General features: G+C 37.9%; 1 protein-coding gene and 1 long non-coding RNA gene across 2 annotated transcripts; both read right to left on the reverse strand.

Moving 5' to 3' along the window:
• Positions 1–196: 196 nt before the first annotated feature.
• LOC110845048 lies at positions 197–2552 on the reverse strand. The gene is made up of 3 exons (XR_002547484.2): positions 1650–2552; positions 791–853; positions 197–730 (listed from the first exon to the last, which is right to left on the reverse strand). It is a non-coding gene; the product is annotated as an uncharacterized LOC110845048 (long non-coding RNA).
• A 6321-nt stretch (positions 2553–8873) lies between these two features.
• LOC110844479 lies at positions 8874–24649 on the reverse strand. The gene is made up of 5 exons (XM_022090691.2): positions 24416–24649; positions 22830–23013; positions 13090–13204; positions 12398–12508; positions 8874–11195 (listed from the first exon to the last, which is right to left on the reverse strand). Exons 2-5 carry the CDS (start codon positions 22911–22913, stop codon positions 10426–10428), a joined length of 1080 nt encoding a protein of 359 aa, XP_021946383.2. The 5' UTR covers positions 22914–23013; positions 24416–24649; the 3' UTR covers positions 8874–10425.
• Between the last annotated feature and the right edge of the window lie 1892 nt (positions 24650–26541).

Below are 26541 nucleotides of genomic sequence, written 5' to 3' on the forward strand. Positions count from 1 at the left end.
CAGTGGCCGCGGAAGCTGTGGGGACATTGCCATTGTAGGATAGGGAAGCTAGGGGTTTATATAAGATGGGAAGATGATGCGGACATCGAATATCCGTGGAGACATTGTCCCTTTTGTCTGCACCCTTCCGCGGCCACTGTTTCCCTGCATCGTGCATCTGCTGGATGGTGAATTTCAATGAATAAATTAAACTTGGTCAAACACATGCCAGAGACAAAGATTTGCTTCTGTTTTATTTCCCCAATTTCAAAACATGAACTTTAAAGTTACGTATTTACAACTTGTCCGTCGTCTCCTGATGTTTGTGGTTGACTTGTAATTCACAAGTTTTTGAGGAGAGAACGCACGTAGAATATTTATAAATATAACATTTTTTGGACATCATCACTTCTTCTTTGAGCTTGTTTAAATATTTTTGTTTAATTTTGTTTAATCATGCAGCAACGTTTGTACATTTATCAAAACTAGTTTGTATCTTTAAAGTATTAAATATTAAGACAGTTAATTAAAACAATCACATATTTATCATAACATTTATGTAAGGTACATCATGTGCTAATCTCTAAAAATATACATATATAGGCCGTCTTTATTTATTGTATTTCATAAATTGAGTCGTTTATAAATGTACTACAATTTGAAAGAAGGTTAAAATTATTGCGGAAAAGTTTTTTTCTTCTTCTTTCTTCGTCTCATCATTCAAATATTTTTCGGAAACGTTAGGCAAATCCTAATCATACGGGAAATGTTAGTTTTTTTAACAAAAATATAAAAAAGTTGAATTGAATACCTGAGCGGTACTTGAGCTACTTGAGCATGACTAGTTTTCAGAGGATGTTTCTTAAAACGATGACTATGAAAATAATGAGTAGTTGGATTAATATGATTTAATTTAGCATATGTAGGACTCGATGACACAAAAGTATCACATTTTTTATCATTTCTCGCTTCTGAGAATTTATGTTAAAATTCTGAACGACGAATTTGTAGAGCAATGAGTTTATAATTTAAAAAAATATACATTCCAGATTTTGACAGTTTTTGAAGGAGGAGATCTCAAGTTTAAGAAGCCTTCAGAAAAATTGGAACTAACAAAAATTGGCCAGATTTGTCGTCCAGAATTTTAAAATAAATTCCCAGAAATGATTAAAAATGTGTAGATTCTGGTGATGCGTCATCGAATCCTACATTAACGTCCTATTGCATGCTGGTTCTGAATTTAAATTCTAGCGTCTCAACTTTCCTTTCTTCCATGTATTCAAATTGCGATTTGAAACCTGTTCATCTCCGTGCGTTTTTTTAAATGAAGATTTAGTATATCTAAAATTCAAGAATTTTTTAGTTTTGTAAAGTTAGAACGTTAGAATTCTGATTTTTTCTTCTATAAGGAAATAAAAGTAAAATAGATATAAAATAATATTACACAAAATTAAATATTTTCCTATGGAAGAATACAATATCAGAATTCGAACTTTGGTGACCTAAAAATTTTAGATGCAACAGAATCTTCATTTTTTTAAACGCACAGAGATGAGCACGTTTCAAAATCGCCCTTTGAACCCATGCAAGATGGGAAAGTTGAGACACAAAAATCCAAATTCAAACCCCGCATACAATAGCCCCTTAATGGTCACATGAATGTCACTCACCAATGAATAACAGTAAGAAAACCATGCCCGCAATGATAATTAAAATCACGACGTCTTCATCCACGGGTTCATTCCCAAGGATCCTTATCATATAAGGCTTTCCCATGAATGCACTTCTTTACATTCCAGGTTTGTATCGCTACTTATTATTTCTCACATGGTTTCCCCAAATATTTGCGTCAAAGTCGTCATGAACACTTTGAAATTCAAGCACAATTCCCATGTCCTTCATACTGAACGACATTTTGAGTGAATGAAAAGGCGGCAATATTAATTATCTATGTATGTATTTCTTGCTGAGCGAGACAGACAGATAGACAGACAGACAAACCACACAATTTCACAACACGAACACGGACAGCACAACAACAACAAATGACACATAGAAGCTTGGACGTTCACACCACAACACGCGAATAATTTTTGCATGGCATGATACAAAGCAGCACAATTACATTTTTTGTGGACAATATAGTACATAACTTTTCTCAGTAGAAAGTAAATAAAATTTGCCCTTGGCGAGGACACCGCGTTTTTTTTACAGCCTGACCGACCAGCACTGAAACCAGTGATCTCATGTGCTTGCTTGCAAATTGTGATGTGATCTCGCTGACGGATGCGACTGTTCAAGTCGTTCGACTTTCTCTTTGGTTTGCTGCGTTACTGGATGTTTTCCTTCTTAAAATCTGGTCCACTCATCGCTATCCATGGAGGAGAGGGAGGCGATTTGCCTTTTTGAGTTGTGTTGTGTACTCTATGTGATCTCTTTAGCTTGGCTTTTGGTTAGAGCAGAGTTGACTTTATGCTGCGTCCGAGAATGAGAATCTGAATGCGGGTGGTGGGGAGACAATGGATTCGCTGGATGGAAAAATGTCTTGGAGGAACAAGAAGTCTCTATCTATTTTCTGGTGCATACTCCTCCCTCCTCGATGCTGCTTTTACTGTAGGAGTCAGTGGCCGCGGAAGGGTGTGGACAGAGGGACAATGTCCCCACGGTTGTTCGATGTCGGCATCATCTTCCCATCTTGTATAAACCCGTCCTTCCCCCGATCGTACGATGTTTATTACCCCAGATGTCCCCACGGCTTCCGCGGCCACTGACTGGTAGTATGAACGTATGAACGTATGAACGTACGTAAGCTGAGTGATCCGGCTACAGATACAGATCTCATTTTGCCAGTGGCTTCATCTGTATTATGCTTTCTTCCGGTGCCAGAATGTCTTGACTAAAATCAATATGTATTATACTTACTTATCACATTCATTCCGAGGACTATAATTCGCGACTGTGTGTGTACGTACATAATTCCAGTAGGGGGTACTTGCTTGGTGGACTAGTGGCGTCATATCAGCGTGGATAAAGCACAGTGGCCGCGGAGGCTGGGGGGACATGTGGGGACATTAACAGTATAGGGTAGAGAAGAAAGGGGTTTATGTAACAAGACTAATCTACAATTGGGACTATATGTACGTACGTAATAGTAGGGGGTACTTGGACATCATATCAGCGTGGACGAAGTAGCGGAAGCTGTGGGGACATTAACATTGCTATAATTCCGACTTTATGTAAAGAATTCCATGCAGTATGGACTAGTGTCATTATATCAGCGATTGTGGACAAAGTACAGCTACTGTCAGTGGCCGCGGAAGCTGTGGGGACACATGGGGACATTAACATTGAAGGATAGGGGAGGGAGGGGTTTATATAACATGGGCAGATTAAGACGACAAAAAACAACCGTGGGGACATTGTCCGTCTGCATTCGCATCCTTCCGCGGCCCCTGCAGCTAAAGTGTACAGACCCATTTTGGGAATATCCAGCAGGCAAAAAAGTCATGGAGTCAGGCCAAAAACTATCTTTGCTTTTGGCGAGGGTTTCATTGGTATTAATTATTCAGCCGAACTGAGGGTGTGTCGAGGGAATGGGGGTGAAAAAAGCGGGGTGGTGGTGTTTATTATTGAAAAATGTGTTAAAATTCAGACCCGGTTTGGGAAATATGTTTGTATTTGTGGTCGGTTTTTTGGGAGAAAGTCCGCCGTGATGGATACAAATAGCGGGAATTTTGAAATTCAATCACGTCGTGTCCATTTCATTTAAATGTTGCTGGCATTCTTCCCTTCTCACATTGGGTGGAAATTTACATTCACGGCTTAATGAGATGAGACCATTCTCCTCGAGGGGAAAGTTGGCTTAAGTAAAGTTTTTAGATTCTGGACACAACGCAGATGAAGAAATTTTGGACAAATGGACAATTTCGGTTTGATTGAATGAGTAAGCATTTGGCTTGGGGAATTTGAGTCATTGGGGAAAATTAGGGGGTGCAAAAACGGAAGATTTTGAAAAAATGGGGTGTAGATTTTAGAAAATTTTTTAACGTTGACTTGACTCATCGCCTGTGACGTCACAGGTCTAAAAATCTGCACATTTTTACTCATTTATCGGCTCTGGGAATATATTTTCAAATCCCATCTGGTCATTTTGTAGACCAGATCAGTACCAATTTATTAAAAATATGCACTCTAGTTTCAACGTTAAAACCGAAGTTTTCGAAGTTAAAGTTTTCGAATATTCGGATTTTTTAGATTTTGGTAAAATGAATTTTCGATTGATAAAACCTATTTTCGATTATTCAGATTTTTAACAATTTCGGTGAAACTGGTTTTCGATTGTTCGGGGTTTTAAAAATTTTAGTATACCGGTTTTCGATTCTGTTTAAAACCGAGTTTTGTGCAAATTTTTCAAAGTGTGCAAAAATTTTTGCAAATATAGTAATCTCAAGATTTACATGAAACATTAAGCACTAGCCTCGAAATAGTTTACTACAAATCGAAAATTCAACTGTGTAAACCCGCTTTTTAGGGCAAATTTAAACCCATTCTTTTTACAAAATCGGTTTTCGGTTAAATCTAAAATATGTTTTTACAAAATCCGAAAAACCGATTTTGGATGCCCTACTAGAAATCGTAGATAAGTTAAGTACTTCGTGGATTTTATGAGAATGTGTCTGCCTATTCCTTATCTTGCATAAGCATCTAATTGAGTATGATCTGTAGACAGTGATGGGCTAAATAATCGAAATTTTATTCTTAACATGGTCGAATCGTCGCACAAAATGGGCAGATGAAAAACTTGGTTCCCCGATGCAAATGACACTGACTGACGATACTGCGCCACGTTTGTTTACTTTTACTTCCTTGAGCAACTGTGAATTTGCATATTTTCATGAGACACTTTCACCGACCTAATTCACCGGAATGGTAATGATGATACCATGCAAAAAAGTTTGGAAAATAAGTAAATCTAGAATTTAATGCGAAATTTCTAATAATTTACTTGGTCTAAAATGGAATCCCTATCGGTTCACTATTATTTAGGGGTGAAAGTTGTTTATGAGATCGTTGTTCCGTCCGTCTGTCCGTCCGTTGGTCCGGAAAACGCGACCAAAAATACATAAAAATTGAAACCTGAAGGGACAAGGCGAATTCGAAGATTGGCAGTGAAGGTCACAAGGTCACGGCGGCAGGTCAGAGGTCATGATTTCCTTAAATTTGATTCGCATCATCTGAGGACTTAAAACGATAGTATTTTCATACTGCTATCTAACTGAATACTTAATTTTGACCTGCGAAACCCAGGTGACCGTGTGAATAAAGTCAACGGTCACAAAAGTCTGAAACCCGTCAATTTGAACAGAATTTCACCTTTGGAGAATACAATTTAATATTGATTTTAGCGTATGTATGCCACACTACTTTCACCCCTTTGTTACATGCGTTTTACTGGTTTATTATCCGTCAGATTACGCTACGCAGAATATTTACTTTATTACTTAGGGATGGATGCCAATCAAATCTTTTTCCAGATTTTGGCTCAGGATTTTATCCATTTCCAAATTTAAAACTTGCACAAGTTTTTATATCTTTATTTACAACCTCTCAATCTGTGCCAAAATAGAGATAAAATTTAGACAGAAACAAGATGACATTGAGAGTTGGATGCCAAAAGTAATAATAAATGATTGATTCTGACCCTTTTTCACAGGAAATTGCTGCATAAAAAGGATTTAAACTACGCCATATATTCCTACCTCGTGCCGGAAAAGGAGTTAAATGAGGACATATTTTTTTGAAAAAAATTAACGGAGACATTTTGTTTTCCGGTGAAAATAAATCCGCATTTCCTTATGAGTTTCTTTATCCATTGATCTGAATCAGTGGCCGCGGAAGGGTGGGGACAAAGGGGCAATGTCCCCACGGTTGCTCGATGTCCACATCGTCTCCCCATCTTATATAAACCCCTCCCTCCCCTATCCTACAATGTTAATGTCCCCCAGATGTTCCCCACGGCTTCCGCGGCCACTGGATCTGATCCCTCTTTTCAAGGTTTGTAGATGAGAAAGGAATATCTTCATCCCTACTTTCACTTTCACTGCAGATACGCATAAAAAAAGTATCCTATTGAGCTTTTACTCATTTTTTGCGACATGTGTTTTGCCTCCGTTACCCAAATGTCATCTTTTTTTTACTAAAATGGATGATGCGACAATACACCCAACATGACAAATTTGTATATCACATAAAAAATTTGGCCGAGATACACTTACAATGGAGGTCTTCTAGCGTATGCTCTCCGATTTTGGGCAAACTAGTGGAAATCGATCGCAAATTTAATTAGCATGAAATTTGCGAAAGACGCGATCTCCCAATGGGCACGTTTGGCAGAGATGTTTGCATCCGAAGAGGAGAAAATGCGCCTAAAAGTTGACAAATTTTACACTTTCCAAATTTTCTGCTTGCTTTCTCCTCTTCGGGTGCAAATATCTCTGCCAAACGTGCCCATTGGGAGATCACATCTTTGCAAATTTCATACCAATTAAATTTGTCACCGATTTTCACTAGTTTGCCCAAAATCTGAGAGCATACGCTGGGAGACCTCCCTTGTTATTAAGCATATGCATATCGGAGATGAGATATGCCAACCAACCGCATCGTGGAAGTAACCAATCGAGTGGAAGATGGTCGAATAAGGAAAACCGATCCCTGTTATCAGGACAGTAAAATATATCGGACAACGCAATTTGTTTCCATACATATTTCCTTGGGAGGTTTATTTTCTTCTTGTTTTCGATTTGGACAGCGTCTTATATAAGTTTTGTTTTGGAGAAGTGCTCACCCGCACGCAGTGGCCGCGGAATTCGGGGACACATCTCTTAACGAAAAAGTACATATGTTTGTGTAGTATTTTTTTCCGTTATGCACGAAATACACTAACATGTGTACCGGAAAAATTATTCTGAAAGCAAAATTTCTAAAAAAATAAGGGTAATTCTTTGGAATTTTGTGGAAAACTCGATGGTAAAAAGTGGATTTGTTCGATATTTTTCTTCTAAAATTTTGGAACTTTCCCTATACCGACCAATGTTAAAAAGTGGATTTTTCGTGTTTTTCGTAAAAAAAAACTTAGAAACTGGTTTAAAATTTTAATTGGCTGCTACCTGGTCTGATTATGAAATCAACATTGTACCGAATGGAAATTTTAATAAAAAACCAGTAGTACAAAAGAGGTTAACATTGTAGGATGGGGGAGGGAGGGGCTTATATTACATGGGTAGATGATGCGTGGGAACATTGTCCCTCTGTCCCCACGCTTCCCCGGCCACTGCATTCCCGCACGCCTCAAAGGTCACAAAGAAGGAATACTTTTCACTAAATAAGTTCCATATATTTTACTGCCAGTCCAAGTGTCGGATTTTTATACTGCTGGGCTTATAGTGCACTCCTGTGTCCTCTCCTTGTTCTTGTCTGGTGGACAAAAAAACGAAAATAAGTAAGAACAGAACGTGAAGCTGTTCTCTTTTGTCTTGTCGCCATTTATTTTTGTGGAGACCGGATGAGGAAATGGTGTCTTTTGTCACTGCATGCATCCACTCTGCAAGAAAAGCCTTATTTATGTAAGAAAATAGAAATCATGAAGGGTTTTGAATTACTTGACCCGTTTATTTATGGGAAGTGAATATGTAGCATCAAATTGGAAATTTAATTTGAATTTGGCAAATGAATTGCTTTGAATGACGAGAGATAAGCATCGATTATATTTCATTTGAGGTTATAAATTTTTAATACTTTTTGTATTGGTTTTAAGAACAAATGGGGAGCGTAGTTAATAAAATTCCAAATTAGTAACAAAATTTCTTGTTGTTTACAAAATTTGGAATAAGTAATAGATCTTATCCGTCCTTAAGTTAAAATGCTGAGCAAAATTTGATATTTCGATCGTGGAAAAACTATTATGGAAATTGCAATTATTTTTCAAAATTCAACAAATTGGAAAACTAGCGTCAGATATCAAGGCAGTGGCCAAATTTTAAGATTAAATAATTTTTAAATTATTTCCAGTGATATTTGACCCAAGTTGGACGGTTTTGAGACAAAAATCAAAATAACCAAAAAATTCGCACTGTGGGGGAAAAAATACCAATATTATTACGGTTCCCTCATGTACACATAGTTACGCAAATTTTAATCCATCATGTATGAAAATCGTTCAAGCGCGAAAATACACTATCTCATTGTATATATCTATTTTAATGAAATTTTTTCTCTATATTTTGGAAAATGCTGAAATATCCACGCGTGACTAAATAGTTCAAGTAAGATTTATCTCATTGTTTTTTTGGAAAGAAACAAAAGAATCTGATATTTTTATCTTTCATGACCTGTTAAACGGAGCGTGGAACGTGGACATTTATTTTTGGCGTTATGTATGAATGCTGAAAGAATGTAAAGTTTACAAAGTCAATGGAACTCATGTCATGAAACTTAAAGTCTGCCTTTAATTACTTCCCGATTTTAAAAATTTCTGCACTTTATAAGAAGGGTGAAATACATTGAAATAAAATTTTAAACCTCGAGACAATTCCCTTAGTCTTTGGGAACTTTATCAAATGCGTAAATTTTGAAAAACAATTGTGCAAACTTCTACAAAATAAAAGTACGCGTTTGATGCTGAGTAAAATTACAAAAATTTGCAAGCTGTAGAAGTGTTTGTAAAATTTTGTACGTAAGTTTACAGATTTTACAAGATTACTAAGAACTGTGTGAATTGCCTCATTGTTTATGTTTGTAAAACCACCATATAGATTACGAAATCTGGTTGTTATGGCCAAGTTTGCAAAAAAATCTAACGACTTCTCAGTTCGAAATTTTTGAATAGGTAAATCGAATCATTTTTATAAACATTTATTGGATTGAAAAATCAGTCTATGTGAGAAATGAAACTCTACAACGTATTTACATAAATTACAAGAATACACAAGTAGCAAGTATACATGAATATGTATGTGTTGCTTAACAAGACTTTCCTAATAGTAATACATGCATTAATATATGTACATAAGCACCATAAAAGAAAAAAAGAGTTACAAGTAAAATAACATTTTCATGGGCAAGAAGGACTTCCCACGTACCCAATCAGCCAGTTGCCGCGGAAGCCGTGGGGACATTTGGGGATGCTAACATTGTTGGATAGGGGAGGGAGGGGTTTACATAAGGTCGGGAGATGATGGGGACATCGAATAACCGATTGCCCCTCTGTCCACACCCATCCGCGGCCACTTGTGGTCGGTCACAACAAGTAAGTGACACGCATTGTGTTCGGATTTGAGGAAACAGGTATTTACCACGCAATTTACATAATACGACAAGACAATAGACTACAATGTACATACATAAGTTGGGTAATACTTTTGTGCCTGACGTTGACACCCAGCCACCCACGCTACATAGTTACCTCTACATAAAATATCACACTCTGGTTTCACAGATTTACTTTGGAGGGTATTATACAAATACGACAATTTAATTACTTACCCACCATTCTAAATACAATTTTACCGGTTACACATACTAATTTTCTAATAGAAGCTACATACATTTTGTGGGATTGATTATGTTTCAACCTTGTTTTTTTGTGATTTGAAAGGGTTGAAATTTAGGTAGGAAGGTAGAGGTACATACCAGTTTATGATGCAACATCGCAGTCAAGCTCAAGTAAACATTGATACAATTTTGGTATAATATGACTAATTTACATATCATCCTACAGATATTTTGGTGTATTTTAATTCAATACTACGAGATTCAAAAAAGACGCTGGAAATGTCACAACCCGCATGTATACGATATATATGTACGAGAATAATTTCAAAACTTGTAATTTATACAAAATCATAATAAAAACTTGGCTTAATAACATAAGTATTTCGGTTTTGTTACAATAAACAACTTGTTAACTTATTACGCGATGACTCATAATCAAAATCAACACATTTTAAATAATTTCTCCGCCCTGGGAATTTATTTTAAAATTCTGAACGACAAATTTTGTAGAGCAGGTCCTTGCCAAATAAAAAAATATGTACAATCCTAATTTTGATACTTTTTGAAAGAGGAGATCCCAAATTTGGAACTCGTCGAAACTGGCCTAAAAAACTCATCGCAATCCAATTAATCAATTTACTGTCTACAAATTTGTCGTCTACAAAATTTTAAAATAAATTCCCAGAGCGGAGAAATTATTAAAAATGTGGTGATTTCGACAATTTGGTAATTAGCCATCGAGTCGAACATACATATGTATCTACATATCTACGCTAAATTTTTCGTTTGAGAAAATGGACATGTTATTTGATCAGATAAACAAATTGGATAAGATCGATTAGAGTATTTAACAAAGTGTTAAAACAATAGAAAATGCAATCAATCTCGCCCAACTATTCAATTGCATTCCGCCACCCCCAAATTTTCCACGTAATACGGAATCTCTTCCATTACCATGTTTTCCTTCTTAAGCAAGTCAAGCTTGTTCGTCCTGCCCTTTTTATTGTTGGGACAAGTCTTCCAATTAGTCAAACTGTCATCATCAGCCTTTTCATAATCATTGTCATCACTCTTCTCTTGGCTAAATCCTTCAACTTTCTCCACCTTCTGCGGATCCTCTTTCACTTTTTTCCCAGCGAGAAGTGGCTGCCTTTCTTCCCAATCGGGACAATCTTTCGTGTTCAAATTTGTCTGTGTTATGGTGAAAGTCGGTGTGGTGAAAGTGATGTTGCATGCCGGACTTTTCTGCGAATTAGCTTGTCCTGTTGCACATCTTGCCTTCCGGGCGGCCGGGATGGGTCCGAAACTAAACGATTTTTGATTCTGGTGTCGATATTCATCCGAATTGTCAAAGATCAGCTTCGACTTTGGCCTGGATTTAGCATTAATCGGAATTAATCTGCATTTATGAGTGGAGAGAAAGTCGGTATTATCTTCCCAGTCGTCTTGGTGGTGAAAGTCATTGCCATCCGGTGACTTGCTGTTACAGCAACAATTAATCGTTTCAGGAGGACCTGCTGGTGGGGTTGATGACGACAATGAAGGAGTAATTGAATGCTCGGCAGAAGCAGAAGATTTGGATTTGCTAATTCCTCTGGGAGCTCCGCAACATGAGCAGGCGGACGCGACTTGTGTGGGCGTGCTGTTCCTGCGATGGTGTGGGCTCACTGAAATGAAATGTTACAAGAGTAATAAAACGCATAATCAGAATGGAGAAAGTGAGTCGGGCTGGCAAAGACAAGGGCGAAGAGAAAGTTATTAAGAAGTATTGACATGTATGACAATGCATAATACGCCGTCATACATACATAATAAAGAGGAGGAGGGAAGGAAAAGGGCAGTGTTTCGGGTGAAAGTAACGACTTGCAAGAAATAATGGGGGGAGAAAGTGGTGCCTTGTAGGGGAATATTTTGACCTGGGAGAAATGTAAGGTGCAAGAAATTACGTCCCGCAACTTTACTTTGTAGGGCGCGTGGCTAAATGGCGCGTATTTCTTGTACTTTCTCCCAGTGTCTTGCACCTTGAATTTATTGCGTGGCTTGCTTTGCAGTGCAAGAAATGTTGCAAGCTCGCAAGAAGTGGTGCCTTGCAGGGGAATATTTTGATCTGGGAGAAATGCAAGGCTCGAGAAACTACGCCACGCCGCACATACTTCATACGGCGCGTGGCCAGATGGCGCATATTTCGTGCACTTTCTCCCAGTTTCTTGCACCTCGCATTTCTTTCTTTGCACTGCAAGAAATGTTGCAAACCCGCAAGAAACTAAACCCTGGTTCAAATATAAATCCTTGACATTTTGCAAGAAACGAAACACTGGAAACTTGTTTTGTATTTTACTCAGAATGGCTCAACATACTTTTTGAGTGGGTGGCTTATTATTGCCGAAGGAAATAAATAAGGGGGCGAATTTCTCTCTGACCACGATTAATAAATACTAACGAGACGACATTTTAATTAAATTGTGAATAAATAGTTACAAAGAACAATTTATTACAACATGGAACAAGTAATTTTTATTAATGCGCATCTGAGCCGAGTAGAAAAAACTGTGTCGAATTCTGCAGGAATCGACAAACTCGATGCATATTGTATTTATTCTGCATATTTTTTATATAATCGTGCCGAAAATTTTTATGGTTTGATCTATTTTGCAGAAATTTATTTGTATAATTATGCAAATTTACACTTTTTCTGCACAAAATTCTGCAAGAACTCGGTGGTTCAAATTTTTATTCGGGATGTTTAACAACGATCAAACCTTGCAACCGAAAAAAAATCTCGCCCAAAGAGAAAGCTAGCTTGCCGAAAACTCATTACTTTCTCCATTTCTCATCATGTCTATTTGCATGCATAAGTCTTCTTACGTACGGTAATGTGTGGGGCTGTAGGTGGCAGATGTGGATCGCAAGTGTCGTGTGGGTACTTTGTACGGTGACGCATTATAGTTGGGATTTACCACCGAATCGCTGAACGGAGGACCTGAAAGGACACGTGTAAGAATAAATTATTGCAAAGATCAACTCGTTAATGAGATATCGCGCTGATATATTTTAGACACGTAGGAACATAAATAATGAAAGTGGTGGAAATTAGATTACAGGCAGTGGCCGCGGAAACCAGGTGTGGGGACATTGACATTGTAGGATAGGGGAGGGACGGGTTTATATAAGATGGGGAGATGATGCGGACATCGAATAACCGTGGGGACATTGTCCCTCTCTTCCGGGGCCACTGATTAGATACACAAAGTCCCACCGGAAGTGGTATTAATTACTAAACACGGTTAGACATGAAAGAGAAAGTAGTTGGGTAATCGCACGTGGACCAGCGTGGGTTCCCAGTGGCGTGACATAATTAATTTTTAATTTGGAAAACAGGTGGCTAACTTTCACTCTGTTGATCATAAGAGCAATGAATTAACAATGATCACAATGACATGTGAATTGTGATGCTCTAATGACACGACATTGGAGCATACATCATTTTTTATGTAAGTGGGACAATGTCCTTTTTCCGGCGTATCGGCAAAAAATTGGCAAAAAATTGGCAAAAAATCTTACTCGTTAACGAAGTGGATTTCCGCCTCGGTAAGATTTTGTTTCGCAAAAGCTCATCGCGAAGTCGTTCAGTTTCTTCGGAGCTGGTGGACTTCCTTCGAGATTTGTAGCAGTGGATCTGAGAAATGATAAAATAAAATTTTTGTAGTTCATGCATAAAATTTCATAAAATTTCATATTTTTATTTTTTGTCTACTTATTTTCATATTAAAATTTCTGTAATTCATAAAATTTCATAAATCTATTTTTAGTCTAATTATTTTCCTGTAAACAATGGGTCCGTAAACATAGGAGTGCATACATACGTAATGCATGTAATTAGTCGCTCCCATCACCACACATTAATCTTCCGGTCGATACCACCAAAAGTAGGATTGATTTATAAATGATTGAGAAATCTCGTGCCAGACTTCAATAAAATTTGTGTGTGTGTGTGTAGCCTTTAAGGAAATAGTTGGTGTTGTATCAACGGTTATGTTTTCTGTTTGGCCAGGCCAGGACAGTAGTAGTTCCATAAAACTAATCACTTTTCCCAGCCAGCAAGAGACGCAGTCGGGATGTATGTATTTATAAGTGTAGTAAAATACTTAGGAGAAACTATGTATCTAACAAAGGAGGTCTCCCAGCAGATGCTCTCCGATTTTGAAAAATCGGTATTACAAATTTGATCATTATGAAATTTACATAAAACACGATCTCCTAATTGGCACGTTGTACAGAGATATTTGCATCCAAAGAGGAGAAAACTTAAATTTATCAAGTTTAGGTCGCGTTCTCTCCTCTTCGGATGCAAATATCTGTGTTAATCGATCATAATTTTAATTAATATGAAATTGGTGAAAGGGACGATCTCGCAATGGTCAAGTTTGACGGAAATATTTGCATCCGAAGAGGAAAAATGCTCAATAAATTTGAAAAGTTGAAAATTGTAGGGCGTGTTTTCTTCTCTTCGGATGCAATTTTCTCCGCCAATTCGTATACTTGTCGTGTATTGAGACTGATTTGGTCAAAATCGGAGTGCATACCCTTGAAAACCTCCCTTGTATGTACGTAAGTAAGTAGGAAACCAAAGCTATACTTACTTCACTTCACACACACACACAGACTTTCACCACATGTCAACAGGACTACGTCTATAATTACGTTAGAGAATAGAATGAAACCCTTCCGGATTTTATTAAGGTCAGTACATGTAGTCGAACCGAATGAAAATTAATTGCGGCGGAATTCGGGTGGATGGATGGTTGTAGTGTATTTGATACTGCTGCGTATATAACTTTTACGAAATAGACGTCGGCAAAATTAATGCTTTCATTAAGCTCGCAAAGGAGAAATGGAGGAATTTTCAGGCAATTTATATTGATTAAGTAATGACTTTCTTTAGTGGGGAAGGGAGACAAGGCCCAAAAATTAAGGGGGTTATTACATACGTATTTACGACGTAGAGCTTAATATGGACTTTGTTCTCGTTTAGGGTATTCATTCGTATTTCAACATAATTTTGAAAAAATTGCAAACTAAATACTGAGGGTATTCATTACGAGTTCGCATCGTTAGCAAAAAAGGTACCGTCATTAACAATAAAATATAGCTTGAAAAAGTAAAAAGTTCTAAGGTGAGGAAGTACACTTAAAAGTACTAAACAAGCTCCCTCCGCTACCCAGATAATTTTACTTCGCCTGGGCTGTCCACTGCATGCAAAATATCTGTTGTAAATAAAAATATGTAGGTTGCAAAAGTCGCCCAACAGATCTAAAAACAATGGTTGTCTTGTTATTGTATACTATAAGTTTAAAATATATATCAGTTCATCAGTACATATATTCTGACTTGAATGTACAACGAGCACGATGTCGAACTACAAGGTATTTATTTACTAGGTATACAAAGAATTAATAAATATTTTGGGGACGAATGAACCATATGTAATAATTACCACCAAATGATCATAATTGTTAATACCCTTACCACCCAGCAATGTTGATCTGAATATTAACCAATTCAAAAGTTAACTTTAGACCAAGATATTAAATCTTATCTTTATTTTCTTACGTGACGCCGAAATATTATTGTCGATTTTGCATGCAGTGGACAGCCCAGGCGAAGTAAAATTATCTGGGTAGCGGAGGGAGCTTGTTTAGTACTTTTAAGTGTACTTCCTCACCTTAGAACTTTTTACTTTTTCAAGCTATATTTTATTTAATTATTTTTTAGGTTTGAATTTTAAAAGCTAATATAGAACATAACCACTGTTGTACGGTATAAAGCAACATGTATGTACACCGTTACTCTTGCGGATATCGTAGCCAATTTAATTCGTTCAAATTTACAGCATACGTTTTAAAAGTGTCAGTTGAAAGATATCAAGTTTTGATATTCCTAACCACTCTCAAATTTGTGCTTCGACTTATGTGTAAAGCTATACATAAGACCATTGGTAACAATTTCTACAAGGTGTGGGTGACTTCAAAGGACAAAACTCCACAAAAATATTTTCCCAATTCCAGTTCATATTCTTCCATTAGGTAGGACTGCGCTGTACCAAATTACAACTCGATTGATGATTTTGAGAAATCAAGTATGGGTTACCCCGTAGGGTCCCTCTAGATGAAAATTTTTCCAATCTGATTTCATATTCTTCCATTAGGAGCCACTAACAATCTGCATGCCAAATTTCAGCTTTCTAAGACAATTTTGAAATCTGGTGCATAGCAGATTGCCCCCACGGGTCAACCATTCATTTGACCCATTTCGTCCACCTTCGAACTTGTTTCCTAACTTTGTCCAATATGCATATGGCAAAATTGTAAGTCAGTCGTGTTCACGGACGGACATGACGGTCCCATAAGCCTGGACACGGGCTAAGGCTATAAATACTCCATAGCAAGGGTGTAACTATATAGTTACTATATAGCAACCACTCGGAAATTTTCGTTATAAGGAAAAGTCACTGGTTTCTCAACCAATCGACCTAATTCTTGTTTCCCCTTATAGTAAAGTGGGGGCGATCTTTCATAAATTTGGATACCCAGCTATGTAGGTAGTCTCCTTCATACTTAAATTGCGAAACGCAACCATTCACCACCATCAAAACTTTTTTTTGGGAAGTCGTATCGAAAAATCCCTTAGGAAAGCACTAGATTAGGTCCGTAATTGATTTTTCGGTCTCTTTATATTTTTCTCTAAAACGCACCCCCTTGGCTGTAGGGCGCGGTCAAGGTTTTCGAAGGGGGGGGGGGTGAATGCATACTAAGGTGTAAATGTGACCATAGTTTTTTACCTCACCTTAGAAAAAAAAACAAGTTCGCTAGTATTTAGTTCGCAATTTTTTTCAAAATCATGCTGAGATTGCGACTTAGCTGTTTGCATAGTTTTTTTTAATAAATTGCAAACTAAGTATTAAGGATATTCGTTACGAGCTCGCATTGTTAGCCAAAAAAAAATTGGCTTGCAAATTCCTGAATCTCCAATTTATTTTTTTTTTGCGATTTTGCGAACCTTGTTTTTGTTTCTAATCTAATAATAATACGTAATCTAATACCTCGCAAATTTATTATTGCATATTGTACCAAATGAATTTTCAAGCCTAAATTTTTTGCAAACTTGCGAACCTTGTTTTTGCGAATTTTGCTACAATTCGAACTCATTATGAATACCCCCAATATTATTATTACATATTTTACTACAATACTTCCACATTTCATAAATTGAAACTTTCATTACACTATTCCAGCCTTGACTAACGAGGGAACCTTTTATAGTGCCCGGAGCTCCCAACATATCCACTATGTACATTAGACGCAGTTTTTAATACTAGTCCTATGATGTGACAAAATCTCCGTGTCAAAATGACATTTGGTCAAGCGGTGACGATTTTAGTGACGCGCCGAACGGTCATTTTCGCCATGCTTTTAGTAGCGGAGGTACCCGTTCACCTCTTCACTACACGTCCCCGTTTATCTCACTGAAATCTCAACTCATTTATTCACCGATGAGACTGGCATCTAATTTAGCTATGTATGATTATAATTTATTTACTATTTACAAGTTTTCAGTATTGTTTTTTCCTTTCAAATATCTGTGTTGGAATTTAAAAACTATGCGGAAAAATACAGCAACTTCTTATGAATTCAAACAAGTAGAGGGATTTGTTTTTCAAAAAATACGCGTGAATATTTTGCAACTTTCAAATTCGAACGGAAAAAAATATTGATGAGTGGTAAATTGTAATTATATTTTAAATATAGCTAAATTAAGTACCAGTGCGCTCAGTGAGTAAATGAGTTAAGAATTCAGTAGCAAAATGAGGAGCGTGTGGCGAAAAGTAGCTGCGCTATTGAAATCATGGGAGAAAGTGACCGTTCGGCGCGTCACTAAAATCGTCACCGCTTGACCAAATGTCATTTTGACACGGAGATTTTGTCACATCATAGGACTAGTATTAAAAACTGCGTCTAATGTACATAGTGGATATGTTGGGAGCTCCGGGCACTATAAGAGGTTCCCTCGTAAGATAATAATTCTCCCCATGTCGGGCAGGCACGTACGATCGGAATGTTACATAAATCGAGGTACTAAACCCACTTTAAGCCTTGGCACCAGGTGAGCAGGATTACAATCTTCGTATGGTAATCATTGGGGAGCCAAGCATTTTGCGAATCCTCACTTCACATAAGTTCCCAAAAAAATAAATGAGATTATTTCCTGCCGGAAGTTAAGTAATCCTTTTTCCCATCTTTTTCCTCCTCCACGTTCTACGCCGTAATATGATCAGTGGCCGCGGAAGCTTGGGGACAGTGGTCTCGTTGAACTGAAGTACAAAAACTTCGACCTCATTCAAACCATAATTAAAAAATTATAGAGCAATTCGGCAATAGTATTACCTTTCCAAGTTCAAATTATAAAATAATTTGCCAGGAAACCTTTCAGATTTTTTTTCAGACTATTAATTTTGGCTGAACAGTTTAACTATGCAATTCATTTTGTAACAATGAACTAGATTTTGATTTTCCTAAATTTTCATCAAAATTTTGTATCTGTCAACTTTCCTTAAATGTCCAGTATTAATTTGTTCATATACTGAATTTTTTTCGACTAAATTTCTTAGATCGAAAAATTTTGTGTCCCACGACCCAAATTATCTTCCGCGGCGACTGCCACGTATTATACACATCTCGCCGTAAATGGTCCTTGAGAGTTAATCAATCTTTAAAAAATGAGCACCTGCCAGGACTCCATTAAATCTCGATCCATCAATTAAACTTGCTCTGCCCTGAAAAATTGCCCGATCAGAAAAAAGATCTTATTTTCCATCCATATTGTGCTTGCTTTCTCCGTTGTAAAACAAACTCTCGACCCAAACAAACTACGTCATCAGTCAAGTCAGCTAAACCTCAAACCCACATTTATTATTGACTCTCGAACGGAGCAGGGCCTAACCCAAGTGGAGGGAATAAACCAATATTATTAATTCCGATCTTGATCCAGTATCCAACGTTATCTGAAATCCTATCTTATTTATTACGAAGTAACCCCGCAACTTTCGCCACATTGAGCTTTCTCCGTCTTTCATTGGTTTCGTTTTTAGGGGGAAGATACACTGTTAAAAATGTGGTAGAGTGACATGCTGGTATTGTTTTGGTAATAAATTCCTACATGATTGGTAGTAGTTTGTTTCTGGGTGGTAAATTTTTTTACGGTACTACAACATTACTAAACGGCACTGATAGTATTAATTCATATTTATATATTATATTATTATATATATTATTTAATTGTTCTCTATGGGCTGTAAGGCTCGAAAGAGTTATTAATAAATCATTACAATACAATACAATACAAATACATTACTAAACGGTAGTGTATGTTATTACCAGTGCTGGTCATATGTGCACTTTGGTCAGGTCAGTAATAATTTAATACTACATACTGGGCCCACTGTAACTGTAAGTGGCTGTTTTCTTCGAAACCGACAGAGATAATGAAAATCTGATGATTGCATTGGATTCCCCGTGCGATTTTGCATAAGTACCATAAATCAGATTTTTACTATTTGCAATGCAAATTCGCATGGAAAATGTTGAATGGAAGCGGGCGGCGAAAATTTTTCATTACAAAAATGGGGAGAGAAATGGCGAATTTTAAAAGTGTGGCAGGAATCGAACGAGCCGTATAATTTAGCCAAACAGACTATAAAGACGTTCATGGGGACGGGGTGGACTAACAACAGTCGAAGAAAAAAATTTTGAAATCCTACAAGGACCACACCCATCATGAAGGCGCTGAAGGATGGAATCCGAAGAAATTCACGAAATTCCAACGGAAACCAACCTCACAGCTGACAGTGTAGAAGCAGATTATTCAATGAGTGCTTAAATTGAACCTTAGACTTAGGACTTTGAAATGTGGTACTTGCCACATGCCGACCATCCCCCAAAGGGAAACCAGATTAAAGAAACCCAGGAGTGACTTCAAGCGGTACGCTCAGAAAAAGTGACGAGGATTCTATTTACAGATGAGGAGATTTTCACATAGGAAAAATATTTTAACAAGCAAGTTGGCCTTATCTACGCCAAATCTGTCAGAGACATCCCCCAATATAGACAAAAGGTCAGAAAGCCACATTATCCAAGCTTTGTGATGATTTTGGCAGGTGGGAGCTAATTGGGGCAATTTCTCTACATTTTGTTGAAAATGGGGGGAAGGTGGGGGGATCAAATTTCTTAAAATACGTTTTCGAGTCCGCGGTACATCCCCTAAGTGAGATCCAATTCATTGAAGTCGACTGGACCTTGCAGTAGGACTAGGAATCAGCTTATAGTGCAAAAAATGACCCAAGCGTGGGTAAAAAACAAAATTCCGAACTTTTCCTCCTCTCGGAAATGGTAATTCTACTTTCTGGATTTGAATCTCCGGATTATGAAAAATGGTCAAAGTTAGGGGCAAATGTGTGTTCTAAGCCTCGTAGAAGTGTAGAGATCGGAAAAAAATTTTTGACCACGGAATGGAACACTTTGCCCAGGAATTAGTGCGTGCTTCAGCGGAGAACTGCAGGCGGTTTCCTCAGCGCTGCATTAATGGCAGGGGAGGAAATTTCGAAAACTAAAAATTGTTTTCTACTCAGAAATTAACTGGCTTTCGGTTAAAATTAACTCGAAATTCGTAACATAAAAACTGTTGAAGCCACAGGGTTTCATTTCACTTACAGTTTCAGTGGGCCACCTAGTATGCTAAAAGTCTGGTAGAGCCACATACATACTTCGAACTGGTATTGAGTTGGTATTAAATTTTTACCGGATTGGTAGTAGTTTGTTTCTCAGTTGTGAATATGTCAGTATGACACAACATTACTTAAAATTAACGCCAGTAGAGTCATATATGTACTCGGGTAAGTGATGATGTACCATTTTTCTGGTATTGATTTGGTAATAACTTTCTACTGGATTGGTAGTACAGAATTTTTTTCTGAGTGGTAAATTTTCCAGCACCAAATTCTACTAAACGGTAATTCCCGTTATTACCAGTGCCCCTAGAATCATAAATATACCTCCCCCAGTCAGTAATGATTTAATACCAGTTTTCTAAGAGTGTAGAAAGTGACGTTAGTAAATTTCATCCTTAGCAAATAGAACCCCAGTCTGAATCAGGATCTCAACTTTTTCTCCTTATTGGAGAGAAAGCCGTCTTCAGAGAAAGTCTTCTTCCTCTTCTCGTTCGCGATTAGATGAATAAGCGACGCCAAGAAAGAGAGAACTCTCCAAGGTGTCCATTAAGGAAGAAAAAGAGGGATTATATTCCATCATAAGGGATGAGATGATGATAGATACGCAGTGACCGCGGAAGACGTGCGGACATGAGGGGACATTAATATTTTAACATAGGGGAGGAAGGGGTTTATATAAAATGATGCGGACTTCGAATAACCGTGGGGACATTACCCCTCTGCGCCCACACCCTTCCGCGGCCACTGTAGCTGCATACATCTCATATCACGCGCACATCTTCTTACATCCAACGAGGCCACAAACCTCTTTCGTTACACAATTTATTTTCCTACCTCGATTCGATTTACTATCCTTCCCCGCTATGCATACATTTCTACCTAAGCCTGCTTTTGCTAGCGATGACTATGCAATAAAAATAAAGGGTGGAACGCTACAATATCCTTTTTTGGATGGAGAAGAATATAAAACGAAACTGGGCCGAAAGTAAACAGCGTCGACTGTCAACAACTTGACATTGCGAGGTGAAGGGAAGGATGAAATAGTGGATTTTCGCAAATTCCCAACGAGGGAATGAGGTGGATCATTTCGTCTGATGGAATTTGAGTCTGCTCAAAATGGCTGTTTGTATTAAGTGGACGTCAGCAAGGAACATTAGTGGAAGCAAATCGTTAAAACTTAGGGTGAATCAGCATGAATTCGACAGCTTGGGTGCAGACGTGCACGTATGTATGCACAGTTAATGCAGTGTTTTGGGTAAAAGTAACGACTTGCAAGAAATAAGGGGGAGAAAGTGGTTTCTTGCAGGTAAATATTTTGACGTGCAAGAAATGCACGGAGCGAGCAACGATGTCCCTTTGCTATTCTTCATACGGCGCGTGGCTAGATGGCGCATATTTCTCGCACTTTCTCCCAGTTTCTTGCACCTTGCATTTCTTGCGCTTCTTATCTTGCCATGCAAGATATACAACAAGCCAGAAAAGAACCACTTGCAAGAAATAACTGGGAGAAAGTGGTTTCTTGCGGGTACATATTTTGACCTGCAAGAAATTCAAGGCGGGAGAAACTACGTCGCGCCGCTATAATACTCATACGACGCGTGGCTAGATGGCACATATTTCTCACACTTTCTCCCAGTTTCTTGCACCTCTTATTTCTTGCTTTGCAGTGCACGAAATGCAACAAACCCGCAAGAAACGAAACACTGACAACCATCAACGTCATATGCTAACATAAATACGAGTATTTCTAGTCTGTGGACAAGCACTTATTTGTTGTGTGTGTATTTATAATGCCGAATTTTCGCCGCATATAAATAAGCATGATTATATTAGCACTATCACAAACTTTGTTTCATATATTCTTATTGAGATTGGACAATATGATACAAGAATAACAAACTTTCTACTTCCAGCAACTTTCTCTTTTTGCATTATATTCCCCATCCAATCTCTCTCCGCCCTTACTTACGTCGTCGTCCTTCTTGGCGTCGTCTTTATTCCGTGACATAGTTGCGAAGTATATTTCGCAAGCAGAGTACACCGTTAGAAATATGGTATAGTGATTTCTCGGTATTAAAGTTACTACCCTCCTGCGGTATTAAAATTTTGCACCGGTCCGTAAAAATTTCCTAGCGACATGTCAAAACTTTAATACCGAGCTACTCCTAAACCGTATTATCACTTTGGTAGAGTAATATATGAATACCGCTTGGTATTATTTTACTACCGGATTTCTACATTGTTAGAAATCTGGTATAGTCAGGCAGGTATTGATTTCTCGGTATTAAGGTTGTTACCTCTTGGTATTAAAATTATGCTAGTCCATAAACATTCGCCCCCGATATGGCAAAACTTTAATACCGAGCTGCTACTACACAGCATTACTTATCAATACCGCTTTGGTAGAGTAATACTTATACGATTACCGTTTGGTATTATTTTACTACCGGATTTCTAAGAGTGTGCGTATTTCGCCAGCAAAGTGTAAGGTTCAACCATAATAATGCAAAAGTAAACTTACGACAGAGTAAATAACTCCGAAGGAAATGCAAAAGGCGGCCATGCCAATGAGGATGAACTGCGCTGAAGTTGTGCTCCAAATCATATCACGACCATCAATTTGCCTTTGTCCTCCTCCTCCACTGCTTCAGACATCAATCCAACTGCGGATGCAACACGGTGTCCACTTCTTTAGGATTTATTTCCTGAAAATAAGTTCTTTTATGAGGAAAATAAGTAAGTGAAAGTGATGCCGTGTCAGTAAAAGTATTGTGAGATAAATCCTAATCCCGAATAAAAAAGAAAATAATTTATTTTCATGAAACTTTCTCCGTCTCAACTATAACCTTTCTAACTTTCTCTTTGTTACATAAGCAATTCACCGAAATATTTATGATGGATATGTTGTTTTCCACTGCCGATTCCTCTTTTGCAATGGAGGTTTCCCAGCGTATGCTCTCAGAAAATTAGTGTCAATCCATCAGAAATTTAATTAGTATGCCGTTTGCGAAAGACACGATCTTCCAATGGGCACGTTTGGCAGAGATATTTGCATCCGAAGAGGAGAAAGCGCACAGAAAAAATTGGAAAGTGCAAAATTTGTCGACTTTAAGGCGCACTTTCTCCTCTTCGGATGCAAATATCTCTGCCAAACGTGCCCATTGGGAGATCGTGTCTTTCGAAAATTTCATACCAATTAAATTTGTGATCGAGTGACGCTAATTTGCTCAAAATCAGACAACATTTGCTAAGAAATCTCCATTCTAAGTGCGATTTGAGTAGGAATTTTCAAAGAAAAATGGCACTTGAAAGATAGCTAAAATGCTTATTCTTGGTCATAATTGACCAATTCTGTCCGTAGTTTCGAACCAAGATATCAAACTTGGCGGTCGGTCGCTTTCACCGTTCGACAAAAGTGATGGGATGAGAATCCAATTATTTTTATTGCACCGATGAAATCTGATTGTCGATAATTCTTTCACGCTTGTGCTCCGAAATATTTGTAGGCGTTGGGGCCGAACGTTGGAAAGCTACGTGTAGCGGGTGGAGTAAGCATGAGATGACGAAGAGAAAGCTATGGATTGTCAGGTGGCTTCCAGTATCGAACAGACAATTATATTCTTTCACTTCGTTGGAGAAAGGTACGTCATAAATGTTGGCACAGAATGCCATGCCCGGCTGACTTTATTCTGAGAATGACTAATTTTATGATCATTTAGTCATTCTCACGTAAAATTATGGGGAAGATGATGTCCTCATTTTGTCGTCTGTTCTACAAACTTGTCCAATTAGGGTCTAACAACCCTTTGAAAAAAACGAGTCGTGCTACTAACGGAAACAAGTTCTAAATTTAGACCGATTTTCAAAGAGTTTTTCTTTTTGTTTTGTTTTTCAAATTGCTTCCTGAATTGTCCAAATTTCCAAAAAAAACATGGCAAGAATTTACCCAGCTTTTAAATTTAGAACCAGTTTCCTACAAGCTTCGGAAATATTTGATGTTTTTTTTTCTCTTTCTCAAATTGCTTCCTGATTTGCTTCCAAGTTTCCCAAAAAACAAGACAACCATTTACCCAGACAGACACACACTGCAGATAGACGTCCACTTACTTGCTTCAAAACGGTCCGTAATCAAGAGGTTTTTCTGCCACCCGGGATTTGTCACCTAGTCCAGTCCACTCGTTTCTGCTGCTGCACAATATAAATAGTTGTGTATGTCGTTATTTGCAAAGCCACTTTCCACTCGAGACAACCCAACCCGTTGGAAGTTGAGAACAAAATGAAGCAATCCTCGTCTCGGAGAGCAGGAATGAAACAGAGGGAAAGGAAGTGAAAGCAGGAGAGAAAGAGTAAAGGAGTCAGCGTTACGTGGTTGCTGGCAGAAGTGGTGGTGGTTGGTTGGTTTACAGCAGGGCCACCAACTCTCTCATCCTCCAACACAGTACAGTGTCGCATAATGCAAGTGGAGTGAACTGGGCTGAACTAGCAAGCAAGTATGTGCGAGAAAGAAGAATAAAGAAAGTCTGCTTGCTTGCTTTACTCACTTTGCACGGCTTTCTCTCCATACGAAGAGAAAGTAGGAAAGGGGAAAAATTTGGAAAGTACGGCCAGAAATGTGATGTGAATCCTACGCTTGTGGGGAAGACATCAGAGCGAATAATACGGTCGAGAATAACACCACCGGCATGGCAGTATCTACCACCACGACAATGAACCTTGGTACTTTACTCTTTCGTCATACTTTTTTGTCCAACATCTGATTCAACAGACCGCTTTCACCAGCTGTCGGGGCAGCGAATGTAATGTAGTTTGTACTTTCTCCTCATTATGGATTCTATAATGTTATGATTCTTTCCCTCCGCAATCTGCTGACAGATGTGGGGCAGCAAAATTTTCTGTCCGCTTTCTCCATCTCGCTTTGCTATCTTTTAACATATTTATTCGAGTCGAGATAACTTTTAAGCATGGATTTGTGTTTGGAAGGGACTTTGGAGCAGCTAAATTTTTTATGAGGCGGGATGAGAAAATGTACCTATGAATGTCGTTTAGATTTGGAGAATAGAAAGGATGGCATTTATTTGCGATGCCATGGCCCCACTTCGCTCGTGTAGTTGGATATTATTGGGTGGAAAGTATGCACTGTTAAAAATCTGGTGTAGTCAGGCAGGTGTTGATTTCTGGGGTATTAAATTTACTACCATTTGATGTTAAAATTCGACCGGTCCGTAAAAACCTGCTACCGATATGGTACAACTTTAATAACGAGGTATTTCTACGCAGTAACTTGTCAATACAACTTTGGTATAGAGCATATATGAATACCGCTTGGTATTATTTTAGTACTGAATTTTTACACTATTCGAAATCTGGTATAGTCAGGCAGGTATTGATTTCTCGATATTAAAGTTGCTACCGCTTGATATTAAAATTATTTTACCGTTCCGGAAAAATTTCATACCGATATGATAAAACTTTAATACCAAGCTATTTATTACGATGCGGTATTACTGATCAATATGTATGTATTACTTTAGAAGAGTCATACAAGAATACTGCCTGGTATTATTTTAATACCGGATTTCTAAGAGTATATGCCAGAGTCAGGAAAGAATTCTAGAGATTTTTTGTCTCCCCATCTGCCTACCCATCGACCTTGGTAAACGAATCCAAAATAAACTCGGCAATCTTTGATCTCCCATGAAGCCGAAATTTCTCCGCGTAGAATGCATTTCAAACTAAAGTAATGTAGGTATGTAATCAGGCGAAAGAATAAAGAGACCAATGTACAAGTCCCTGAATGTCGTATGTATGAGAAGCACTAATAAAATGGACTGCTCCACTTTCTCCCAAAAGATGTGTACTCGAGACAAGACAATAATAGGGCTCGAAGCTTAATTTGAAATTCAAGATTCCACCAGAACACTCGAGTGCAGTTCTTGACTTTCATTAGTTTAATGCGAAGAAAATTAAACCACTTGATGCCAACTTGCTTAGTCGAGATGCGAAACTTGAGACCCACTTGTGTTTCGGGTGACAAGAGTCTTTTTTAAGACGTGGTATTTATTATCTTGTATTTTACTATTGTTAGTGAAAGTTGAATTGTTTATGATAGATTTAGTTGGATTAATTTTATGTCGATACAAATACCAACAAGGGAGGTCTCCCAGCGTATGCTCTCCGATTTTGGGCAAATTAGTGTGAATCGATCACAAATTTAATTAGTATGAAATTTGCGA

The sequence above is a fragment of the Folsomia candida genome, unplaced genomic scaffold (genome assembly GCF_002217175.1).
Source record: "Folsomia candida strain VU population unplaced genomic scaffold, ASM221717v1 Fcan01_Sc002, whole genome shotgun sequence".
NCBI lineage: Eukaryota > Metazoa > Arthropoda > Collembola > Entomobryomorpha > Isotomidae > Folsomia > Folsomia candida.

Bases quoted from the DNA above. Each gene is read 5' to 3' on its own strand.
- LOC110844479 (XM_022090691.2), bottom strand. From the start codon at position 22,913: ATGATTTGGAGCACAACTTCAGCGCAGTTCATCCTCATTGGCATGGCC. The intron at 13,205-22,829 runs GTAAGTTTACTT...ATCATTTCTCAG, and splicing joins TCGGAGTTATTTACTCTGTC to ATCCACTGCTACAAATCTCG. The intron at 11,196-12,397 runs GTACGTAAGAAG...ATTTCATTTCAG, and splicing joins CTACAGCCCCACACATTACC to TGAGCCCACACCATCGCAGG.